Raw genomic sequence first — 24,205 nt, forward strand, 5'->3', positions numbered from 1 at the left:
ACAACACAAGACATTAGGGTCGGCCCACAAAGTACTCAAAGTATCACATAGACAGGGCGGTACTTAGAAAGTACCCAAAGTAATAAGTACAAAAAGTAATCCATATCAGAGTATTCTCTCCCTGTCAGGTTAAGTACCAACAGGGGACTTGGAGAGTGGAGAACAGAGAGGAGATAACAGAGCCTGTGGAATGGTCAACACCGTAACTCACATAGCCCATGTAGCCATAACATGACCACACAGTATTGCAAACTTGACACCTCGCCATTCCTCACTCCCAAGTCCTACCACACATACATATTAAAATGAATATACTCATATATCAAATTAAATGAACACATTAACAAAATGAATACACATTAACCCAATTACTTTATGTCAGCATACTAAACTTAAAAATCGGTTCCTTCTCTCTCTCTCTCTCTCTCTCTCTCTCTCTCTCTCTCTCTCTCTCTCTCTCTCTCTCTCTCTCTCTCTCTCTCTCTCTCTCTCTCTCTCTCTCTCTCTCTCTCTCTCTCTCTCTCTCTCTCTCTCTCTCTCTCTCTCTCTCTCTCTCTCTCTCTCTCTCTCTCTCTCTCTCTCTCTCTCTCTCTCAATTTACTGTTCTTATTGTCTGATATCCCTAAAATGAAAAAATATAATTGTGGGCTCGCTGCAGCAGCAGTGAGCACACTATAGCCATTGTCACTATTTATTTATTCTCCCCAAAACATTGGCACCTAACTACTCCTACATACTTTCACTTAGAAACTCAATTCAAACTGTAAAACACCCAGCTTACTGTGGACACTTAAGCTTGCACTTTCTTTTTGAAATAATTAATTTTAAGCACCCAATGCATTTCCAATGGGTTTTGGGGAGAGAGAAGGAGAGAGGAGAAATGCCCCCCGTTTTCACTGTGGCCACATTTTTTACACTACAAATATTTATTTTACATCACCAAGTTCGCACAGGTCTGCTCTCTGATTTAATCCAAAGATCTAGGCTGTGTGGTGTATATATTTTGAGTTAAGACCATTAATATCAACCCATGTCTCTCCACACTCTCATTCAGCAATCATTACACCTGGTGAAAGCTAGCCTGTCAGTCATTGGCTGCTCAGTGGTGCTGCAAAGTAACTAAGTACATTTACTCAAGTACTATGCAAGTGCTATCTGCTATTTTCTGAACATTTGAGTACTTTTACTTTGATACTCAAAGTATATTTTGATGCTAAAACGTTTGTACACTGCAAGCTCCAAACCCCCCCCCCCCCCCCTCCCTCCCACACACACACACCCCCATACTCCACTGCCACTCAACCTCCCCACCCCGTTATACTTCGACCATTCAAAAAAAGCCGATCTACAATGTGATGCGTTGTGTGAGCTCCCCCAGAGTAGTGTCGAAGTGTCCTTGAGCAAGACGCTGAACCCTAATTGCTCCCGATCAGCAGGTGCCTTGCATGGTTTCCTCCACCATCGGTGTATGAATGTGTGTGTAAATGGGTGAAATATTAATGCCAACAATTTTGTAAATTTCAAGCTCCAATTTAACACTAATGGTGTGTATTGGTCAACATAACCCCACCCCCCCCCCCCCCCCACCACCACACACACACCGTAAACCATCAAAATAACTAATCTACAAGTTCACTGGAGCCAGGGGGAGCACCCCACACCCATCACTCCTGCCCCCTATACCCCTCCATCCCTCCTTACTACCATCAGCTATGCAAGCAGGTGTGTGAACTGATGACAATTAGGAGAATGATAACAGGTGCTCCCAATCTGATCATCCGGAGACAAGTCTACACCCACACACAACGCAAAGACAGAGATACCAGGTCAAACTGAATATGTACTTTTTATAACTACAGTTTTTTGGCTTTAAAGCAAGCCCACATTGTTTCTTTATAGGAACAATATTTTCTAGTTATTAATAATAATCACAAGTATCATAAGTAAGCTGATCATTTTTGCCTCGTTGATGTAAATTAGATCATTGGAAAATGATTTGTATTATTTACAAATTAATTGTGTTAACAAGTGTTAACACAAAACACACAGGGTGTGAGTCAGCAAAGCTCGATCGATATTGTATTAATGCTCGATATAGAAATGGTTATATCACGTTTTATTTAGGGTTCAGCTTAAATGTATTCACACAGGATTCTACCGCTTTTTGTTTGCAGTAGCACTCCTTTCCAAAATACACAGTGTGTGTGGACAACAAGGAGTGGACGGACAGCCCACACATGCTGGACAAAGCAGTGAGAGCACTAGTGGGTGACATGGCGGAGAAAGAGAGAGATGCATGCGCGAGAGACCAAATTAAATTCAGTTCCAGAAAAAAAGACATGTAGCCTACAGTTGTTACCTACAGTATTGGTTCTGACAGCAGCGGTAGCGCCTGGAAGCAGCAACTATCACAGTTGTCTTTATCCAATAGTAGCATCCATACTCAATTATGACAAACTCTTTCATAAACTAATAGGCCTATAGGAGGAATTACGTTCAATATTCGGCGACGTTTTGGGTGTTTTTGTAACTCCAATATCAATAAATCAACGGAAATGTTTCTGTACACACATTTGTAAATGATAAATTCCTTAAAATGTCCTGGTTTCATTCACTGTTACAAGTATTTGGTTGTTATGTTACAGAATACAGCAAGGGTGCTTGGGGCAAAACCTCGTTCTATTTTCACAAGGTGAACCTATGCTGGTTTCTGTAGCTAAAGAATGCAAAGTCTCTGTGCACACAGTCACTTTACTTCCTCTTCTCTCATTGCTGTGGTCTTGAGGTCTGTACAGGAGCGTTTATTTAGGCTGTACTTAACAACAATATTCTAAATAAATGTAAAGAACGTAATTTTTAAAAAAATCCTTTCATTCATACCGTTTTTAAAAAACAATAGTGAGCCTATACTGTTTTCTACAGTAGCCTATAGACCAATTATTTGTTTACCAACATTGAGACTGGGCGCACAGGTGATTGTATCATGCAATCAATTCCCAACATATTGTTTCGGGGTGCAGCTTGTTCATTTAACCTCCTCTTGTGTGTTGGCTAGTTGGCCGTCAAGTGTATGTGATCCACAGAAAAAATGCCAAATTTAACAAAAATACTGATTTACACTGAACACAATTGTTTGACCGGTGAAAGAAAATCGCATTCTTATTGAATACGCTCATCAGCACGCATACGCACATTTGAGTGCCGACATGTTTGTGCAAAATATTTGGATTGAGCATTTTGTTCAATTCTACAGTTGTATAATATTATGGGTTTAGATTACAATAATACATATGTTTTACTATTTATAATATATTATTTTGTTATCATTAATAGTTCTCAATGGGCCTGACAATTAAAACCTTCAAACAGCAGTCATCATGCTGATGTCATAATGACGTCATGCTGGTGTCTCAGTCTAATGGAAAGATGATTTAAACTGATTTGACGCTGGTCAAATATATGTCGTCAGAAACAGGCCACATAAAAAAGAAAACTGGTCCCTCCACCTTCTAGACGGAAGGTCAGTCTTTGCGTACAACCCATACAAAGACTGACATTTTAGTATACTACCTGCTCCATGGACGAGTCAGGAAGGGCTCGCCGTGCAAAGGCAGGAGGTCGGAATAGGAGTAATATGCCTTACAAGCCTTACACCACCAGTCCTAAGAAGGGGGTCCTGCAGCCCCCCAGTAGCTCTCCTGGGAGGCCCAGGGGTGGACACAGTCACTCACGGAGGGACGGCTTCCAGCATTGCCATGTTGCCGAGAACAACCGAGAGGACGACAACTGGAAAGAGCGCTCGCAGCAGCATGTGAGGAACAACTCACTTGGAGAGGACTTGAGGGATCACCGAGCAGAGGAAAAGAGGGGCTCTGTTGATGGCACTGCTCACAACTCAGGCGGAAGACGAAAGAACCAAGACCGAAGGAAAACCTTGGACTCACGTGAAGCTGCCACCCAAGAATGTGAAGAATGTATTATGGACGAGGAGGTTGATAAAGAGTGTGAAAATACAGACAGCCTCTCTGATGAGGATTTCGAGGACGCCCTCAACCGACAGCACATGGACAGCCTGAGCACAGAGGATGAGGAGATCTTCCTTGTGGACGAGGTCTTGATGGAAGGACCCCACTCTGATGAGGAAGCTCCTCCTAGGAAGCGGACGTGTCCCGACCCAGACACACGTGCTTCCATGGATGAAGAGGAGGATGTGTTGGCTCCTGTTCTGTCACACCCACATGTAGAGAGAGGCACGGGTAAAGATGCCTCAAAGGGCCTCAAAGTCAAGAATGAAACATGGAGTGGCCTGTGCTATGACTTCACCAAACAAGCGTTTACCCAAGGCAAGTCCCACATGGTTGTGTGCAGCTTGTGTAAAATTTCCGGTCATCTGCAGAAAGACTGCCCAGAAGATTTCAAGAGAGTCAAGCTGGAACCCTTGCCGCCGATGACGCAAAAATTCTTGAAAACTCTCAACTATGTGTGTGAGCAATGCTACGAGGACTTTGCCCCTAAAAAAATGGAAAAGGACGTGAGAGAGTACATCGTTCACGACCTGGAGAACTTTGTCAGAAGGGAGTTTCCAAGGGCGGAGCTGAGGTTGTTTGGATCGTCTAAGAATGGCTTCGGCTTTAGACAGAGTGACCTCGATATATGCATGGTGGAGGGAAAAGCGATCTCAGACGGTCCGGACTGCATTGGGAATATCGAGAGCCTGACAAGATTGCTGAGGAAACACCCAGGTCTGAAGCATATCCAGCCTATCACTACAGCCAAGGTGCCAGTTGTCAAGTTCATCCACGTCCACACAGAGCTGGAAGGAGACATCAGTCTCTACAACACCCTAGCCCTGCACAACACACGCCTATTGGCATCATACGCTGCTATCGACAAGAGGGTGAAGATCCTCTGCTATATCATGAAAGTGTTTGCCAAGATGTGTCACATAGGGGATGCGTCCCGTGGCAGCCTCTCGTCCTACGCCTACTCGATCATGGTCCTGTTCTTCCTCCAGCAGAGAAACCCACCGGTGATTCCTGTGTTGCAGGAGCTTTATGATGGAGACCAAAAAAAAGAAGTTCTGGTTGATGGTTCGAGGAACATCTACTATTTTGATGATTTGGAAGCACTGCCTAGGCAATGGGCACTGTACGGTATGAACAAGGAAACGGTGGGGGGTCTGTGGCTTGGCCTGCTCCGCTTCTACACAGAAGACTTTGACTTCAAGGAGCATGTTATCTGCATCCGGCAGAAAGCCTGTCTCACCAAAAGCACAAAACAGTGGACCTCCAAGTACATTGTAATGGAAGATCCATTTGATCTGAGTCACAATCTGGCCAATGGCCTGTCGCGGAGAATGACCAACTTCATTATGAAGGCTTTCATCAATGGCCGGAAGTTGTTTGGGACACCTATCGAAAAATACCCTCCTCAATACTCAGATGAGATGGAGTACTTCTTCGATCCTGATGTTCTCACTGAAGGAGAGCTGGCCCCCAATGGCCAGAGCTGCCGAATCTGTGGAGACGTCGGACACTTCATTAGATACTGTCCCAAGTACCCCATGCGTAGGAAGAAGCGCTGTTTCTGGTGTTCGTCAAATACCCACATTAAGAAGAACTGTATGAAGTACAGTAAATTTAGAGCTCTTCATTCTTGTCTCTTAACTCCTCATCAGGCCATTTGAAGAACATTAGAGAAAAGGACAAAACTGATAAACGAGTAATAGCAAAAACCTGTGATATTTACATCCAGAAGGAGGCAAAGTCTTGCCAGCCAACACAGGGGATGCTCCGGGCTCCGGAATTTTCAAGTGTCTTGTGCAGTAGGCAAAAGGAAATACATTCTTGAATATAGTTCACATAATTGTGATATTTAGAAACACGTCTTGTTTTTTTTACGGGATTGTGCCCAAGGGGTGAGCCGTAGTGTTTGTCATACTGTATGTATGTATTTCACTTTTAACTCACAAATAGATTGAGAACATTAATAGCTTGAGAACATTTTATCTATCTATTCTATAACAACCCACACACCCCCAGGGGAAAACAACCCTTAGGGAAAGTAGAGCCTACTGGTGGTGCTAGGGGTGGTGGTGGGAGCAAACAAAGCACAAAGCACAAAAATAGCTTGCAGGCTACGGATCATTTATGTATCCCCCAAAATGTAGAGTGTTTGCCCAAATAGGTAGATGTGTGTGTGTGTGTGTGTGTGTGTGTGTGTGTGTGTGTGTGTGTGTGTGTGTGTGCCTGTACCTTGTAAACCTCTCACAAACCACTACACTGAACCAGTGTTCATTTTCTTGAGCACACTGCCAGAAGGCCAAGGTACTCAATCACCAAATATTTTTCCTGTTTTTGTTTGTGATTTTATAATCTCAGATCCAAGTCTGGAACCGTACCTGGAGACCAGCGCGTATGTCCCTAAGTCCATATTTGGGCAAGACTGATGCTATATCGATATCATCATGAAATATTTAGAAAATTGCTATCCATAGCTACAGAATGCACAGGAAGCCATGTCATTTATACACCCTATTTAGTTTTCAGGCTTGGCTCACACCCTAGATGCCTGACAATGATGGATCCCTCACAAGTTAGTTACTATATTCTGTGGAAAGACTGATACATCATGTCAACAAGAGAGGTAATACACTTTTATAGCTGGTTATCTAAACTCTTCATCTCTTGTGTGTGCGTGCGCGCGCGCGTGCGTGCGTGCGTGCGTGCGTGCGTGCGTGCGTGTGTGTGTTCGGGGTGAATGTTGCAAATCGCTGGAATGACCAGCGCCAAGTTGGCCAATTTAGTATCTCTAGTTTTCTTTTTTCAAAAATGTTTTATAGTTAAATCTTTTTTTTATGTTTAATTTTATAGTGTAAGTCAATGGGATTGGATCGGGCTGAAATAACTTTGCCAAAATGTTGAGATGACTAACATTAATATGATTTCATCGATGTGTCAGAATAAATAAAGATCTGTGTGCATGTGTGTTGTTTGTGTTTTTTTGTCATGATGGTATATCTCTGTAAGAGCTTGTTCTGCCTACAATACTGATTCTCAAAGTGGGGTCCCCCCTAATGGTCCCTGAGGGGGTTCCAAGGATCCCCAGCAAAAAATGAGGAACAGTTTAAACACTTCTACCCTATTTTTTTTTTTTATCTATTTAAAAATAGCCGATCTACAAGCTGACGTGTCGTGATGGTGTTGTCAGCTCGTAGACCCGCTAGATTTTCGAAGAATGTAAAATATTAACAAATCTTCTCTTATGGGGGTCTTGATATGGTACTGCAACCCCGCTGTTACTCGCCGTCGGGTCCAGGGACCACCGAGGGTACACGAGACTAATGAATATAATATTTTAAACAGTATTTAGTAATTTAGTAAACACCGATTGTGTTTCGGCATGGATCAATATAACTAATGTAGCTCTGGATTTTTTTTTTACATCATGTTTTTAATATTTTAATGTTATATTATCATTCAAGTCGTACTGTTTTGCCAATTATTTGGGGCCCTCTTGCAACATCCTCATGGCCCACCAGTGCGCCCCGGCACACAGGTCGGGAATCACTGATTTGTAGTATGTAATGCCAAATTTTGTGACATTCTGGTCATTATTTCCAGAGATACAAGATCCGATTAAAGCTACTGTAAATTTTTTTTTTTTGTTTAAGCGTTAAATAGCATATTCCCTTAGTAATTACTGATATACAGTGTTTAGTTGTTTCTTCTTTTTTACCTCCCAGTAACAGAGGTCTCTCCATCTCTCTAGCATTTTAGTCATAATAAACTACATTTTCCGTTTGGGATATTCATTTCAACCGGAGATGTGAAATCTAGTGAAAAGGAGGCGATTATTGAACAAATAAATGGGTTCTCTCTCCTGATTGGATGCAATTGGCGATGCTTCTGCAAATGTGTATTACGTTTATTAATGAGGTGGAGAGGGCAGGGAAACCCCGGTTACTGAACAAACACAAGCAATGATTACTCTCACAATACAGAGCTTTAACCTTTTAAACCGCAAAAGTATGTTTTTTTTTACCCAAAAGTATCACTTTTACCACTATTTTGCAGTAAAATATTTTTAGACAACCATCCATTAAAAAAACAAGACAATGGTGGAAAAAAACTATGTCTGTGCTTCGTACCTCGGGTAGATACTGTGTCTAAAAAACACTAAAGCCTTTTTTGGAGACTTGTTGCCTCTAACAGTACAGCAGGCCCTAGATGGCGTCTACACAAGAATGCTATGAATGACACCTGAGCTAACATGAGCGGACCACATCGGAGACGTGGACCACTGCAGGGGGGGGGGCTCCTGTGGGTCATGGACAAGAAGGTCAGAAAGAGACGGATGAGGCTGGCAGGCGCTGGTAGCGAGGAAAACTGGCACGGTGGGAACCAAGCCAAGGCACAGATAGGATGGGAAAGAGCAGTGGTGGGAAAAAAGTCCGGAATTCAAAATGTACTTGAGTAAAAGTAAAAAAAATGATTGGCATCAAAATGGACTTGTGGTACCAAAAGTACAAAGTACTCGTTATGTATATATATATTTTCATATGGTTGAAATGTATATAGGGCTGAAGTGGTTTATGTATGTTTTGTAATAATTATCAAAATCTACCAAGTAATTAGTAACTAAACTTTTAAAAATAATTGTAGTGGAGTGAAAGTGCAATATTTGCCTCTGAGGTGTAGCGGATTAGAAGTAAAAGTATTGAAAATTGAAAATACTCCAGTAAGTAAAAGTACCTCAAAACATGATATATTTCAGATAGTCTTGACTTGGAGAAATGAACCCTTTGAGGAGCTTTTGAATTTCATAAGCCCAAGACGAGCACAATTAGTGGTAGAAAGCACTCTATTGTATCCATCTATAGCTGCCTCCCACAGCTCTTCACTTGGTTGCATTCCCTTTCTTCTTCTCCCACACAGTCTTGATGGTCGACTGAGTGCCCAATCTACTGTATTGTTGTAAGCATTATGTCTTTGAAATCAGCACTCTCTTCAGTGGCACCGGAATAAGGGGGGCCAGGGGACCCTTTCTTCTTCTACTCCAATACATATCAGAGGCAAATATTGTACTTACTCCACTACAATTATGTGAACACTTTAGTTACTAGTTATGGTAGAATTTGATTAGTATTACAAAACATACAGTAACCACTTCAGCCCTACTTCAGCCCATTTCGGCCATTTGAAAATAGCCGATCTACAAGCTCACAATGCGTCGCGATGCGACGCATTGTGAGCGTGTAGATCGGCTATTTTCAAATGATTTTTTATAAATGTTATACATTTGAAAACTTGTGAAATCTGACTTTCTGCATAATGAGTACTTTTATACTTTTGGTACTTTAAGTATATTTTGATACCAATACTTTTGTACTTTTACTCAAGTACATTTTTAAATCCGGATTAAGAATTGATACTTTTACTTTAAGTAAAACATGTGAGTACTTTTTCCACCACTGGTTTCCATTAGTTCTGATATTGCCCAACATATCCTGATAAACATGAGGTATGGGACCCTTGAGCAAAGTGTAAAGCCTCCGTTTACGCTCCTGTGATTAACCACGAGACCAACCCCTCGCTCTTGACCGCTGACAATCTTTGTTTCTGGGGCGACTCGACAGCCAACATGTCTAGGGCTCTGATGCCTGACAGCAAGAAACCCGGTTCAATTCCTGGGCCGGGCGGACGATTCTTGCATGGCATTGCCCTACTTTCTTTCCCAGTCTCTCTCTCTCTCTCACTACTGACTATCAATAAAGGCAAAGAAAATATGTTTCTCTAGGGACACTGGAAGGTGTTTTGAGCTGGCCGTGCTGAAATGGTCATTGACACACACTGAATTATGTCATGCAAAATCAGCAAAATAAGGTACACTTTAAAGGGACTACACCATGAATTTTAACTTTGTCTTCTTTTTGTGTGTTTTTGGTCTCCCCTACCTCTCTTCTATCCCCAAAAATACCCCAGTTTGAACACTCAGGCTTTCACAGCAAATCTGGGGTTTTCTGTAAATTTGTCTAAAAACAGGCCAAACTGATTTGCACCCTGACGTGACGTCACGTCAGGGTACAATCCCTCCCGTTTTTCAGTTCCAACCAAAAACAAAAAAAAGAGAACAATATTTGTTTTCATTTTTTTTCTTTTCTTATTTTTTCCTTATTTATTTTTAAAACTTTTTCCACACAGAACCAGGAGATAACATGCATACGAACTGGCTCAATAGCGCCCCGTGCCAAACAGGACAATGTGGTATTGCAGGTGAAAGTGCTTCATAAGCCAGAGAGAAGTTAGTTGGAATGAGTATATCTGAGGCTTGATTTAGGCTCAAACCTTTTGAAAAAATCACACCCTGTGTGAAGGAAGCGGTGCCTTTGATGAGCCCCGTATTGATGTTGTCATCAATATTTGTTTATGGGACAGACACACACCCGGACAGACACACGGACACACAGACACACGGACACACAGACAAAGTCAGATATAGAGCGGTTGGCACCGCTAATAAAAACGTTTGGGAGACATAAACAATATGATATTAAATATTATTATTATTTTTTAAATTCATAGTGTAGATCCTTTAAAGACTTAAGTCCTACTTTATTTTTAAGCTATTCAAAAATAGGCAATCGGTGGAGGGGGCACGGTGGCGCAGTCGGTAGCGCTGTCGCCTCACAGCTAGAAGGTCCTGGGTTCGATGCGGGCGCTGGGGGTGTGTCCTCTCCTCCGTGTTATCAGTGCCCATACCCTAGGTGGGGTTGGTTTAAGGGCCTTTCTGTGTGGAGTTTGCATGTTCTCCCAATGTCCCCTAGGGTACGGTAGGTACCCTCACAAAAACATGCAGTAATCCTGGTCTCTATACTGCCTCCCCCTGGTCAGCCGGGGCGACTGATGGAGGGGAAAGGAACTGGTTGGAATAACGTGTTCCTTCCTCGCGCTACGTCCAACCGGGGAAACTAACCCCTGTCGGGTGATAAGAAGGCTTGTTAGCTCTCATGCATTTAAGGAGGCATGAGCTCGGCTCTGGGCTCTCCCTAGGTTGGGAAGAGGGAGTGTAGTGCCCAGGATTACTTAGACAATTGGTACTGGGTGAAGAAAATGGGGTTGCAAAATTGTGGGATAAAAAAAAAAAAAGAAGAAAAAAAAGAATTGGCAATCTACAAGCTCACGACGCATCAAAATGCAACACAGCTTGTAGAGCTGCTATTTTTCGAAAACATTTCGGAAAGTCTTGACAACTCTTCTCTTATGGGGGTTCAAGCATGGCACAAAATCTTTTCAGATGGAGGTTTGCGGCAAAATACATTGAAATGGATGAGATTTTTGAGCAGCACTGGTGCAGTGGTGGAAAAAGTACTCACATTGTTTACTTAAGTAAAAGTATCAATACTGCAATGTAGAAATACTCTGTTACAAGTTAAAGTCTGGAATTCAAAAATTACTTGAATAAAAGTACAAAAGTATTGGTATCAAAATGTACTTACAGTACCAAAAGTAGAAAGTATTCATTGTTTAGAAGATCCATAAGCTCACAACGCGTCGCATAGCGACGCTTGTTGATCGTCTATTTTCAAATAGCCAAAGTATATACAGTATGGGGCTGAAGTTGTTAATGTATGTTTTGTAATAAAAATCATAACTGGTAACTAAAGTTTTCAAACAATTGTAGTGGAGTAAAAGTATAATATTCGCCTCTGAGATGTAGTGGAGTAGAAGTAAAAGTACAGAAAAATGGAAATACTCCAGTAAAGTAAAAACACCTCAAAATTGTACCAAGTACAGTACTTGAGTAAATGCACTTAAGTTACTTTACACCACTGCACTGGTGCAGCCAGTGTCGGCGAGCAGGGGAGGCAGGGGTGGCTCTGCCAACTCACACAGGCACACATTGCAGCCAGTACAGTAGGTTAGGTAAATAGGTCAAGGCATTTAGCCACAGACAATGGATCATCAAAGACACCAGCCCAGCCACAAGCTGTTCACACAGTGCTACCATCAGGCATGTGATATCACAGTATCACATGTCCAATGAACTGACTGAGGGACTCTTTTCCACAGCCAGGCCATTAGACTGCAGGCATATACTAGCACTGTCATAGTCAGTCTCACATACTACCATTACACTGGCACTGTCATGATATGACTGTCAATGCACTGCATTCCCACACGTGTCAAACGTATTTGATATCTCCTGCTATATGATTGATTGATTGATTGATTGATGTACTTTATTTAGTAAGACATGAGAACAACAGTACATTGAAGTACAAATTCACAATACAAGGTCTACTAAACTGGGAGACTCATTAAGCACTGAGCTTGTTTAAGATGAGATTCCCATGCACACAAATCATGATGACATATAAGAGACAGACAGATATACACACTACTATACAGAATGTCATACAATCAGCTTACAGGTTACTGGTATGAAGAGTGAAAAAAATGTACAAGAGAAGAAAAAGAAATAGGGGGGGGGGTAGGGGGGGTATGTTAAGACTTAGACAGGGGCCATTTTCGAATTGCAGCCTCCTGAGGGAGGGCCTCTTTAGGGCAGTTTTGAAAGTGAGTAGGGTTTTACACTCCTTTACTCCTTTTGGTCGGGCATTCCACATTTTTGATGAATAGCATGAGAACAAGTTCATTCCCTTTGTTGAGCCAAATCTGGGTTGCACATGATTTGTGGAGCTGCCTCTGGTGTTATGATCGTGGACTTCATTAACATTTAGGAAGTATTTAGACAAATACAGGGGGATCCCAATGTTGTGGTGTATCTTGAAGACCAGGCCCATAGCAAGTTGCTGTACTCTGTCCTCAACCCTAAGCCATCCAATCCTAGCAAAATGAGCAGGGGTTAGATGGGTTTTGTAATTGAGGCCAAGAAGTAGCCTTACTAGTTTGTTTTGAGGTGTTTGGAGCCTTGTTTTTAAGGCCTTGGAGGTGTTGTGATACCATGAAGTGCATGCATAATCATAATAACCTTGTATGAGGGCCCCTGCAAGAATCTTCAGAGTATTCTTAGACGTCCAATCCTATTCAAAAAGCGTGTTCTTTGGTTAACCTTTTTGATCACTCTTTCGGCTTTTTTGTTACCGGAGAGGTTTGCCTCTCCGGTAAGATTTATTTACACAAGAGACTGAGTTTTGTTCCGTCTGTTTTGCACACACTTTGTGTATATTATTTGCTTTGGCCAATATCCGATTACAAATTGTTTCTATGGTCAAATCGACCGATACTGATTTTGTAATACCAGGTTTACCTTGTACTTTAAAGGACGACTTCACCCATTTTCAACCCATCTTCATATAATTGGTCCTCACTGAAATACACATACACAGCTTAACGTCAGGAAAGTTACACGACTCACTCGCCCAGGTGGTGTCAATAATAGGCTACTAATCACCGTAATCGTAACAAAATTCAGAATCACAGCGCTGCCTGTTTCGGATTCCGCACGTTAAAGTATATTAATTAATTTGTTTGTCTATTTATTAACTGCTACTGCAGTCTTACCCTGCGGTACATGAAAACTCCTGTTACAGTCATGGATCAACTTCAACCTGGTGTTTGCACTTTCTCCATTTAGGGTCCGTACATCTATATAAACGTTCAGATTTCAAATATAAAGTGCTTACCCCATGGCCACGGATGTTACAATTATGCACGGGACTCTCAAAAAGTACCCGTATATTCTGTATTGTTCAATAAAAAGCATTTTAATCCGATCAGTGGCCATTTTCTCATAATGTATCAGAGTGCAATACACCTACAGTACCAACCGATAGGGTCGCTCAGTTGAAAACACATGAAAGCACAAAATGGCCACCGATCAGATTAAAATGCTTTTTATTGAACAATACGGATGATACGGGTACTTCTGAGAGCCCGTACACAAACGTAACATCCGTGGCCATGGGATAAGCACTTTATATTTGAAATATGAACGTTTATGTAGATGTACGGGCCATAAATGGAGAAAGTGCAAAGAAGTTCATCCATGGCGGTCGTGACAGTCGACCGTCGTGTATCCATGGCTATTATCCCTCTAACATTTCCCATGTTTTTAGTTTATTGAAATAATGTCATGCACATTTGTCCAGTGCATAGCCTACTGCAGGCCTTGTTGACTAGATTTAGAAGAGATTTTGAAGCTGAGGAGCACACATTTCTAGTTTTGATAGGTTCGATTAAAAAAAAACTGCTCCATGGGTGTTGCACTGCAGTTGACTAGAGTGTGCCTTGTGCTCACTGGCAATGAAGTAATCTTCATCTTCTTCTTCAAGGAACTTTACATAAGGCGTAAAAGCCATTCAAAGACATAAAAAGGCATTACAAAAATATAAAGAATATCATAAAAATAAAAGACTGTAGAGAACATGAAGGTTATTAGCCTGGATTGAAAAGTAGACAAGAGTTGGTACAAGCCTCAGATCCTTTGGAAGGTTAGATCAATGGAATCCTATGCCGTTCAGATACATACTATTTCCCAAGAAAGGAATTCATCTGATGTGATCCGACCAATTCCACAGTGTACTTTCCAGTGACAATTACTAAACTACTTTCAACCTGGCGCCCTTATTTTGGTCATTATAGGCAATAGTTGTCAAAGTAATTACACATTATTTTCAAAAGGTTTCGAAAAAGTTTTCAAAAACCTTTTTTGCTGTGTTACACCCTCATATAACGTAGTCTAAAATAGGACTTGATTAAGAAGTACTGTATAACCTCCTCTCTGTCAGAATGAAAAAACAAATAAAAAACTATAAATTATAAAATAGAACTTGTGGTTAATTATAGCACATCACATCTTGGCCATCTCATACATTAAAATAACACTTTCACCTCTATCCATCACTGATGTGTGTATTGCGGCGGTATCCACCCATTTAAATGACCCATTTGAAAAAACGGGTCATTATGACAGAGGCATAACATTATGACAGAGGCATTGGCATTGTAATTTAAATGTCCTCCGCGACAGGATTAGTCGGGATCTAAACCAGTGTGTCCAAGTTATTTCAAAAGATTTTCCAAAAATGAAAAAAATAATCAAGTAAAGAAATCAGAAAATGTAAATAAAAAAATCTAAACTTTTAAGAAATTGTGAAAATTGAAGATCTACAAGCTCTCAACACGTCTCAACGTTAACGTTAACATATGGTTAATTCATAATTTCATAATATTTTTGTATGTTTGGGTCCCACAGAGACAACAAATCTATCGTTTGGGCTCGAGAGAAACAGTTGGGAAACCACTCTTCTTAACATCCAAATGTGAGAAAATTGCCAGTGCATTTCAGTGATCTCACAACTCGGTAAACTAACAACGGGATATCCTATTAAAATTGGCTAATGGGGCCTCACAGCGCGCTGCGGGTTCAAGCCCCGTTACGACGGCCTTTGCTTCATGTCTCTCCCCATCTTTCTCTCCCCGTTTCCTGTCCATCTCTACTATAAACTATAAGATTTTTTTTTTTTTGGGGGGGCTTTTTATACCTTTATTTTTTAGAGAGGGACAGGGAAAGTAGGCTGACAGGAAATGGGGATAGAGATGGGGGGTGACATGCAGCAAAGGTCGTCGGGAACGGGAGTCGAACCCGCGACACGCTGTCAGGCTGGCATTGCAGCCTAGGGTGCCTGGACCGTCACGCTACGGCCCAGGCCTACTATAAACTATAAATAAAGGCAGAAAAAGACCCACAAATATATACAAAAATGTAAAAAAAGATAATAATTGGCTAGTAGGCTGGCCGGCGTCATTCTGACACAACCATAACCATGACAAATGCAGCTACACCCAAATATGGAGTGTTGTCGTAGTAACCTCAATGTGTCGTCATGGCATCAGCCGCAAACAAATCAGTCAGCTCCAAATATGGGCACAAAAGGGGGCATACCCGTATATGGGCGATAGGTATATACTGACGTCAGGGATCTCCATATATGGGCATAAAAGGGACAATGACTGATGGGTACAATGGGTACTGTGACAAAGCCCCCATCACTATGACTCAGATAAATTTGTCGGATCGGCAGTGCGACGAAAGTGTGATGGCCGCGAACCTCTAGTACTATAAATAAGTGGTTCTCAAACTTTTTCATGTCAAGGACCCCCAAATTGACACTTATTAGCCGCGGACCCCCATTTCAAAAGATATGCCAGGGACCCCCATTTGAGAAGATTTTTTACGGCTCTAGCAGTGATTCTCAACCATTTTAATTTCAAGGACCACCAGTTTGACATGCATTAGGGCTACAGACCCCCATTTAATGGCATTTCTATCACTTGGACCACAATTGATATTGTAAAATGTATGTCAATTTAACTCTGACAGTGTACAAATGGAACCAAATGGACCGGTTAGGGTCCATTTGGTTCCATTTGTACACTCTCAGAGTTACAGACCCATAAGGGTCCATTTGGTGCCTAATCTATCATTTAGCTGTGGACCCCCTGGAACTCCCTCAAGGACCCCCTGGGGGTCCCCGGACCCCACTTTGAGAACCAATGCTATAAATAAGAATTATTTGAAATGCAGACGGTTGCGGGTGTATAAATGGGAGGTCAGAGCCCATCCACCCATCTCTACTATCCATACATCATCCTGATACTTTCTCATTGTCACACGTTCCCAGAATAGAAGAGTGAGCAACAGTACATTTGTCTCGCCACCAGTCAGTCCTACGGCAGGACTGTGAAAATCTACTTTTAGTTGAGTGATAAAACATCCAGAACCTCCAATACATGGTCTGGGACAGGCATGCCACCCTACCTACCTTTGTCTCAGTTTTTACGCACAACACCTCATACGGTATCTGGAACAAACTCCCAGAAAACTGCAGGTCTGCTACAACTCATTTGTTTTAAATGCCGTTGCCTATTATTGAGGTTTTGATTAATGAATTGTGCTCTCTAAACTCTTTAACTCATCGACTGCCACTGACGAGTACACTCGTCAATTCGCCCGAGGTCCACACTGCCTGGGCCGGAATTATAGGAGTTGAGGCCCGTGGGCTAGAGTAATTTTTGAGGCCGCCCTGCGCGCGTTTCGTTTTTTTGCTGGCTTTTTTCCTTTTATTTCGGGGTTTTGTTACTTTAATTCGGTTAATTTGGTAGGGTTACTTTACAATTTGATCATGAAAATAAAAATAGTTAAAAATGAAAACGTTTTTTCTTTTTAGCCCCCCCCCAGTTGGGGGCGTCTGGGCTGCAGGCCACCCTAGCCCAACGGTAAGTCCGGCCCTGCACACTGCCAATGACGAGTTGACGAGTGTGTGGTGTTTTCAATGGTTTACGCTAGAGGGCGCTGTTCGCCAACCTATGAGTGATCCTATGACTTCTGGAGAAGAGTAGAACCCGAAATAATGTGATCACAACAAACCCAGCCCCGTCCGATCTAATGTTAAAGGATTTATAAATGTCAATTTGTCTCTGCTTTCTGTTGCTTTTTGGCGAAAAGCCATCAGGGCATATTATACCACTAATAAGGGGATGTGATAGGAGCTGTTCAACCAGTGTGAAACATTCTGGATATATTGCCTTGATGCCCTTAATCCTAATGAGGATCTTTGTTTGTTTTTGTGTGTTTTCCCCTAAGGCTATTGGACTACCCAGCTTTGGAAGGATTTATTTGTTGACTATTACTGTAATCAGTGGTGGAAAAAGTACTTCTTTTTTTTCTTAAGTAAAAGTATAAATACTGGTTTACGTGGTTACACAGTGACAGGCGCGTTCCCGGTCTTAATGGACAGAATATGATTCTGGTAATGTGATTACCAATACATCTCCAGTCCAACAGGCGGGATATTAGATAAATGATGAATGCTTCACAATGTGCATTACATTACATTCACCCATTCAGACACACACACACATCAAGGACACTTCGACACTAACCCATGGGGAGCCGAGAATTATAGCCTCCCTCCTGAGCCACTGCCGCCCCGCCCCTAGATCTTTGCAATGGATCAGCAAAGGACGGGTAGATTAATTCGATATTCTGTGCTTTGTGGGAAAGTTATGACTTTACTGCAGGGACGTGCTGGGCAACCTAATTCAGCCTGGGAATCTCAAATACAGTGGTGTAAAGTAACTAAGTACATTTACTCAAGTACTGTACTTCAGTAAAATGTTGAGGTATTTTTACTTTACTGGAGTATTTCCAATTATAAATACTTTTACTTCTACTCAAATACATCTCCGAGGCAAATATTGTACTTTTACTCCAATACAATTATTTGAAAACTGTAGTTACTAGTTACTTTGTAGATTTTGATTATTATTACAAAACATACATCAGCTTCAGCCTTATGTACATTTCGGCCATTTGAAAATAGCCGATCTACAAGCTCACAACGCATTGTGAGCTTGTAGATCACTGTAGCCAGTGATTGGGCCACTAAGCCAGTATTCAGACGATAGACAAGCCAGTGGGCCAATGTGATGTCTCTCTGCTCTGTGGGCCGGTGCTACTCAAGGATTGGCCATTTCAGATGAGAGACAAGCCAGTGGGCCAATCACATGAGTAATATTTACTTTGTGGGCCGCCCTGCCTCAAAAACTGGATTACCAGCAGCCGGCGCCGGCCTAAAAATTACCGTAATGATCCTAAGACGGGGGCAAAAAAAGGTTTGGCCTGGAATGGACCGGCCGTTCGGGAGTTGTCCCACATTTCCCAGTGGTCAGCACGTCCCTGCTTCACTGACTGGGACTTGATTGATGATGATTTGGACAAAAGTGTTGAAGCAACAGGCGCGTTAACGTGGGATGATAAATGTATTTAATGAATGTGTAAAAAAAAAAGAATGCATGAACGCATGTGCAGAATGACCCCCCCCATACATCACACTATCCCAACCACTCTTTGCTCTACGAGATGGGTGGAAAAAACCTGTGCTTGGCACTCTGGATGGGAAACACCCACAATTTGATTATTATAAAATGCTGCAAGGCCCCCATAGCACAAGGGGCTGAGGGAGAGAGAGCAAGAGCAAGGCAGAGCTGGAGATAGAGTGAACATTCTCCATTCTCTTCTCTCCGTAGTTCATAAACCTTGCTATTATCCATATTTCCTTCACTGTTTCAGTAGCACAACCAAGGGTGCAGTCTTGGTTGTTAGACTGTACATCCATTTACACATACATTTGGTACGTGTAAATACACACGGTGCGTAGAGGGAGAATAAATTAGAAGTAGTGTCTCAATTGACTTTTTGGGAAGACAATTAAATCTCAATGGGCTTTTTTGGAAGACCATTAAATGAGCATAACAGTAGTCCAGACTACTTAAAATTAAAGCAGCCCAACCCAGCCACCGCCTTTCCACACTGCAGAACTCCTAATTGTCCCAATAAATCTTTGTATCCAGACTGAAACAGTTTTTGACCTGAACAGGTGGCCGTGTCATATATATATTGTGACTTGACTTGCTAACTCAGTGAAAGAAAGGGAGGAAACACTGATTGAAGTTGAACCGAAGACCCTGGTGTTATACTGCCCTAAAGGCTGGAACTGGGTTGGGAGGGGGTCCGAAAACAACAAAGCTCTGTCACGGCTAATTGACTACACACACCCTGGGGTTAAAGACAGATGTTGTCAGGTTTTGCAAGAGAAAACAAGTGGCCAGGCCTACGAAAACAAGCCCAAAAGACGCAACTATAGGCCGCATGATCACAAACGCAGGGGGGTCTCCAACAAAATGAGTTAATATAAGCATCAAAATCAGTTTAACCACTTGAATGGATCTGTGTCAGTGTGAGTGTGCAAGGCGTTGCTGAATAACAGCGCTCGTGCGCAACATACTGTACCTACAGTACTTCGGGTAAATGAAGCTTAAAACAAAAACAAAACTACAAAAAAACTGTACGGTGGATTTCTCATCAATACTCTTACCTAGGATGAAGTTGATCAGGGAAAGGATGACTGATTTCTCCAGCCTGGTGCTCCAACCTTTTTCGGCACTCATGGTCCGTTCAGACGGCCCTTGGAAAGGTCCAAGTGCGCCGAACAAGCTGTTGGTTCTCGGTTAGATATTCCTTGTGGAGCCTGTCGGTAGACAACAAGGGGAAGATGACTCAGTCCGCAGTCATCAGAACATCATTCGTTAAGAAAATTAACCAGTCATCCATGACTAAGAATTCCACACATTCCTGACACTGTTCCAGAATGTTCGGCTATTATGACAGCCGAACTATCTAAATCCTAACAGTTTTCTTTTCTTAAACTCATGTTATATTTGGACGCTGCTAGGCTTCATGTGGTTAACAGAGGGAAGAATCCACACGGGAGATGTGGATCTGCTGTTTGCAGGTGTGTGGGTGAACCTGTTTATGTTTGGCTCTGAAAAGAATGCTGCATACAGCCTGTTTCAAATTAGTACGGCGGTGCCAGTCCACATTATTTATTATTATGGAAAATAATTCAAACTAGAAAAAGTGCTCCTCGGAGCACAAGTCTCCGCCAGCAGACTTGTGTTGGGAATGTTGGGAATGTTCTAATTCTTATGTTCTAAGAATTAGAACATGTTCTCTTATGTTCTAATTCTTACAAAAAAATCGTCCTGTCTGTATAAGTGTCCTATCCGTCCTGTCTGTATAAGTGTCCTATCCGTCCTGTCTGTATAAGTGTCCTATCCGTCCTGTCTATGTAAGTGTCCTATCCGTCCTGTCTGTGTACAGTAAGTGCCCTTATCTGTCCTGTCTGTGTAAGTGTCCTATCCAATAGTTACAGTATCCGCCATTTCTCAGCCATTTAGTGATTATTCCTGTCTTACCTCACTTTGAAAGAGGCAAAGACTCTTTCAAAGTGACACATGTATTTCTAGCCCGTTATATGTCACTAGCCAATCAGATCACACTATTTCACCGTATTGTCAAGTGTCACGTGAGGCTCGACCAATGTTTGCTTGGCTGACGGAAAGTGAAAACAAACTCTCCTGGCGGAGACAATTAGCAAAGACAACCGCGTCAGTGGGGAAAGTCTCTCTCTCTCTCTCTCTCTCTCTCTCTCTCTCTCTCTCTCTCTCTCTCTCTCTCTCTCTCTCTCTCTCTCTCTCTCTCTCTCTCTCTCTCTCTCTCTCTCTCTCTCTCTCTCTCTCTCTCTCTCTCTCTCTCTCTCTCTCTCTCTCTCTCTCTCTCTCTCTCTCTCTCTCTCTCTCTCTCTCTCTCTCTCTCTCTCTCTCTCTCTCTCTCTCTGGAAATCAAAGACAATGGCACATCCTTCAGGATGTGATCTAGCCCCACGCCCCTTCCTGCTCAATTAAACCTCGGAACCGTCTGTAAAACACCCTGGCCAATGCCTCACTACAAGCTTCTCCCTACTGACAGAACTGCAGACTCACACCCATTTTCCACAGCAGTCTCTTCAGAATCCACCTCACCCCCTAGCACTCTCCTTGTATCCCTTCTTGTCACCTATTTTGATAGATGCTAGTTATACTATACTTATATATGTCGGTTGGTTACTTGTCTGTTTAATGTTATCGTTTTTGTTTCGTATAAAAAGAAAAACACAAACACACAAACCTCACCTGTCAGTGAGGAGCCCCCACCAGGAGGACGTAGAGCCTTCATCCTACTCAGCCGGCCCAACACTCCCCACTGACAGGTGCCGCCCCAGCCTGTAGAAGTATGTGATGACAAATATCACCCTCCCCGCCCGGCTTCCCTCCCCCGAACACAGGGCCAATTGTGTTCGCACAGACGCCCGACAAAGCCCGACAAAGTCAAACCAGAGCACAGTGGTAAGATAAGAAGGTCATTTAGACAGCATGCTGTTAGACAGATGGTAGGTTTGATGTTTACCTTGAATCTTAGTTTCTTAGCACTAAATGACATCCGTGACCATTTACCACGTTGTTTGTAGTCTAGGTCTAAGCGTGTCTGCTAAATGCCTAGTATAATAATCGTAATAAACGCCAAGACCCCAACTTCATTAAGGTTGACAACGGCATACTAATATTAGGGTTGTCGATTCGAATACGAATCGCGATTCTCATGTTGGACGATTCAGAATCGATTCTCATTTTTTTTTAAATCGATTTTCAAAAAAAAAAAAATTGGGGGGGGGGAGGATCTTGGATTTACCTTTGTGTGTTTACATTATTATCAGTTGATAAAACCTTTACAATTATAAAAGTAACATAAATGTATCCTATGTTTTGAATCAAGAATCGTTTTGAATCGAATCGTTTGAATCGGAAATCGAGAATCGTTTATTTTGAAAAAAATCGATAAAAATCGGAATCGTGACACCAAGAATCGGAATCGAATCGTGAGATAGCAAACGATTCACAGCCCTAACTAATATGTTGCACTTTCCCATTGTTTTCACACGGTAGCTTATTAACAGCGAATCAACCTTGTAAACAAATGCCATGCATGAGTGGCTGTTATTTGGGCCATCTTACAAGCAAACATTTGCGAGCAGAATGTTATATTTCAATGAACGCCTGTGTATTGTCTAGAAAACAATCTGTTGCTTCGCATCATGCAAAGTAGCTTGCTGACAGCGGACCAGAAGAAGGGAGCACATAATACGGACAACACGCAAACCTCGTTATAAAACCCCATACCGTTTATCATCACATTTTTCTCACATTTACAGAAGATAAATTATCCTCAAATGTCGAGGTAACTGATGGATTCAACTGAGATTGGCAGTCAAATCAGTCTGATTCGACTGCCAATCTATCTCTCAGTCGAATGTTATGCAGTCGAGACTCCCCTCGACTGATTAGTCGACTATTCCAATAATCGAGGTCGGGCCTACTGTCCATGCAAGGTGAAGCTGGTAAGAATGACGTTTATTGTGGAATTCAACAGCATAAAAAAACAAATACAGTTTATCTGTCCTGTCCTCAAAGCTCAAGAGGGCCTGAACCCTGAGCTAAACTCTCTCTCCTTCTCCCGTCCTTCCATGAGCCCCTAAACTCCTTTTTAGAGCAGTATTTAACCTCTGCAAACCACACCCTAGAAAATTGCAGGACAGTAACCCCCTGGCATGGGCAGGCTTGTTTGTACAGGTGGTTTGGCCTCCTTCATCTCTTCAGGAGTAACACCTTCTGCTACTCAGATCAAAGAAAGGTTTCAGGGCAACAATGTCTCAACAGTGTGGAAACAGAGCCAATGGAATTCTAACATACTGGCACCCAATAGCATCATGAAACATGATGAACAGCTGCCGCTGTTGTGTTGTGCCGTTATGGTTTATCTGGGAGAACGGTTATTGCGCAGAAGAGAATATAAATGTAATGTCAGCTGTCATTAAGCACGTTTGAAGTAAATCTGCATCTAGAATGTCACATATAATGCTTTCATGCAAGTCTGTCGCTGACATGTTGCTGCGGTTGCTGTCCATGGTTCTGAAGTGTTATGTTGCTGGTGGTTGCTGGGCTGTTGTTATGTGTAGGGCAATCTGGGAACCCATCGTCAAAGAAAAGGGAAAAACAGCACCCTCTGCAGTTGTTTACCTTTGCATTTGACTCTGGTGGTAGCGCATAAAACGTGGCCACAGGAAACAGGCCTGTTTGGTCGGCCCTCAGCCCTCCTCCTCCGGTGGCGCGCCTATGGTTTAATTTCCACTAACAATATTTCTCCACGGAACACTAACACCATTTCTCCCACGAATAATGGATCGTTTTGGTTATAAGCCCACTTGTTTCTATGATGGAAGAACAAGTTAAAATATTACTAACTTTCCGTGGTTTTGTCGGCTCCGAGAACTTAAATGAGTTTGGGTTTGTTTCCAGTGGGAAGCGAACGCACAGATATAAATTCCGCCCGCTACATTTGATTGGGTAAAGCGCGGCCTGCTTCCTGATCTGAAGGCACACCCACTTGTAGGCCAACGTTCACACGTTCTGAATGGCCCTCCCGACAGATGCAGTAGCGCAGCTCTGAATCTGTTCTTGAGAGATTATGTGTGGGGTGACGGGTCACAACATCCCACAGCTTGTGTGATTAGGTGTATTTGCTAAGAGAATAGCTGTTTTTTGTTTTGTTGATAAAGCTTACTGTCTCTGTGCTGTTTGATTGTTGTATTGCTAAGGCTAGACTATATAATTTTAATGCAATTTTGTGTAGACAGTGGTTTGATTTTGTCTAGCAAGGTACTTTTGCCTGAGAAGAGCTATACTTATATTAGCGAGGCTTGGCACACTACTTCCTGGCTTGATCATTGCCTCTGTACAGTAGA

At 42.3% G+C, this 24,205-nt stretch overlaps 2 protein-coding genes across 3 annotated transcripts in view; one reads left to right on the plus strand and one right to left on the minus strand.

The window, feature by feature from the left end:
* Positions 1-24,205, minus strand: part of LOC311057063 (relaxin receptor 2-like) — a 158,499-nt gene that overhangs the window by 118,943 nt on the left and 15,351 nt on the right. For both annotated transcript variants that reach the window (XM_084073960.1, XM_084073959.1), the window contains exon 2: positions 19,904-20,056. In XM_084073960.1, the coding sequence (XP_083930086.1) occupies positions 19,904-19,976 (73 nt within the window). In that variant the 5' untranslated portion in view covers positions 19,977-20,056. The remainder of the gene's footprint in view (positions 1-19,903; positions 20,057-24,205) is intronic.
* On the plus strand, positions 3,635-5,686 carry LOC311056746 (terminal uridylyltransferase 7-like; the record flags this gene model as incomplete). The annotated part of the gene is made up of 1 exon (XM_084073552.1): positions 3,635-5,686. The coding sequence occupies one exon, from the start codon at positions 3,635-3,637 to the stop codon at positions 5,684-5,686; it is 2,052 nt and encodes a 683-aa protein (XP_083929678.1).

This window comes from Gymnoscopelus microlampas, assembly GCF_963454915.1.
Source record: "Gymnoscopelus microlampas genome assembly, chromosome: 12".
Classification (NCBI taxonomy): domain Eukaryota; kingdom Metazoa; phylum Chordata; class Actinopteri; order Myctophiformes; family Myctophidae; genus Gymnoscopelus; species Gymnoscopelus microlampas.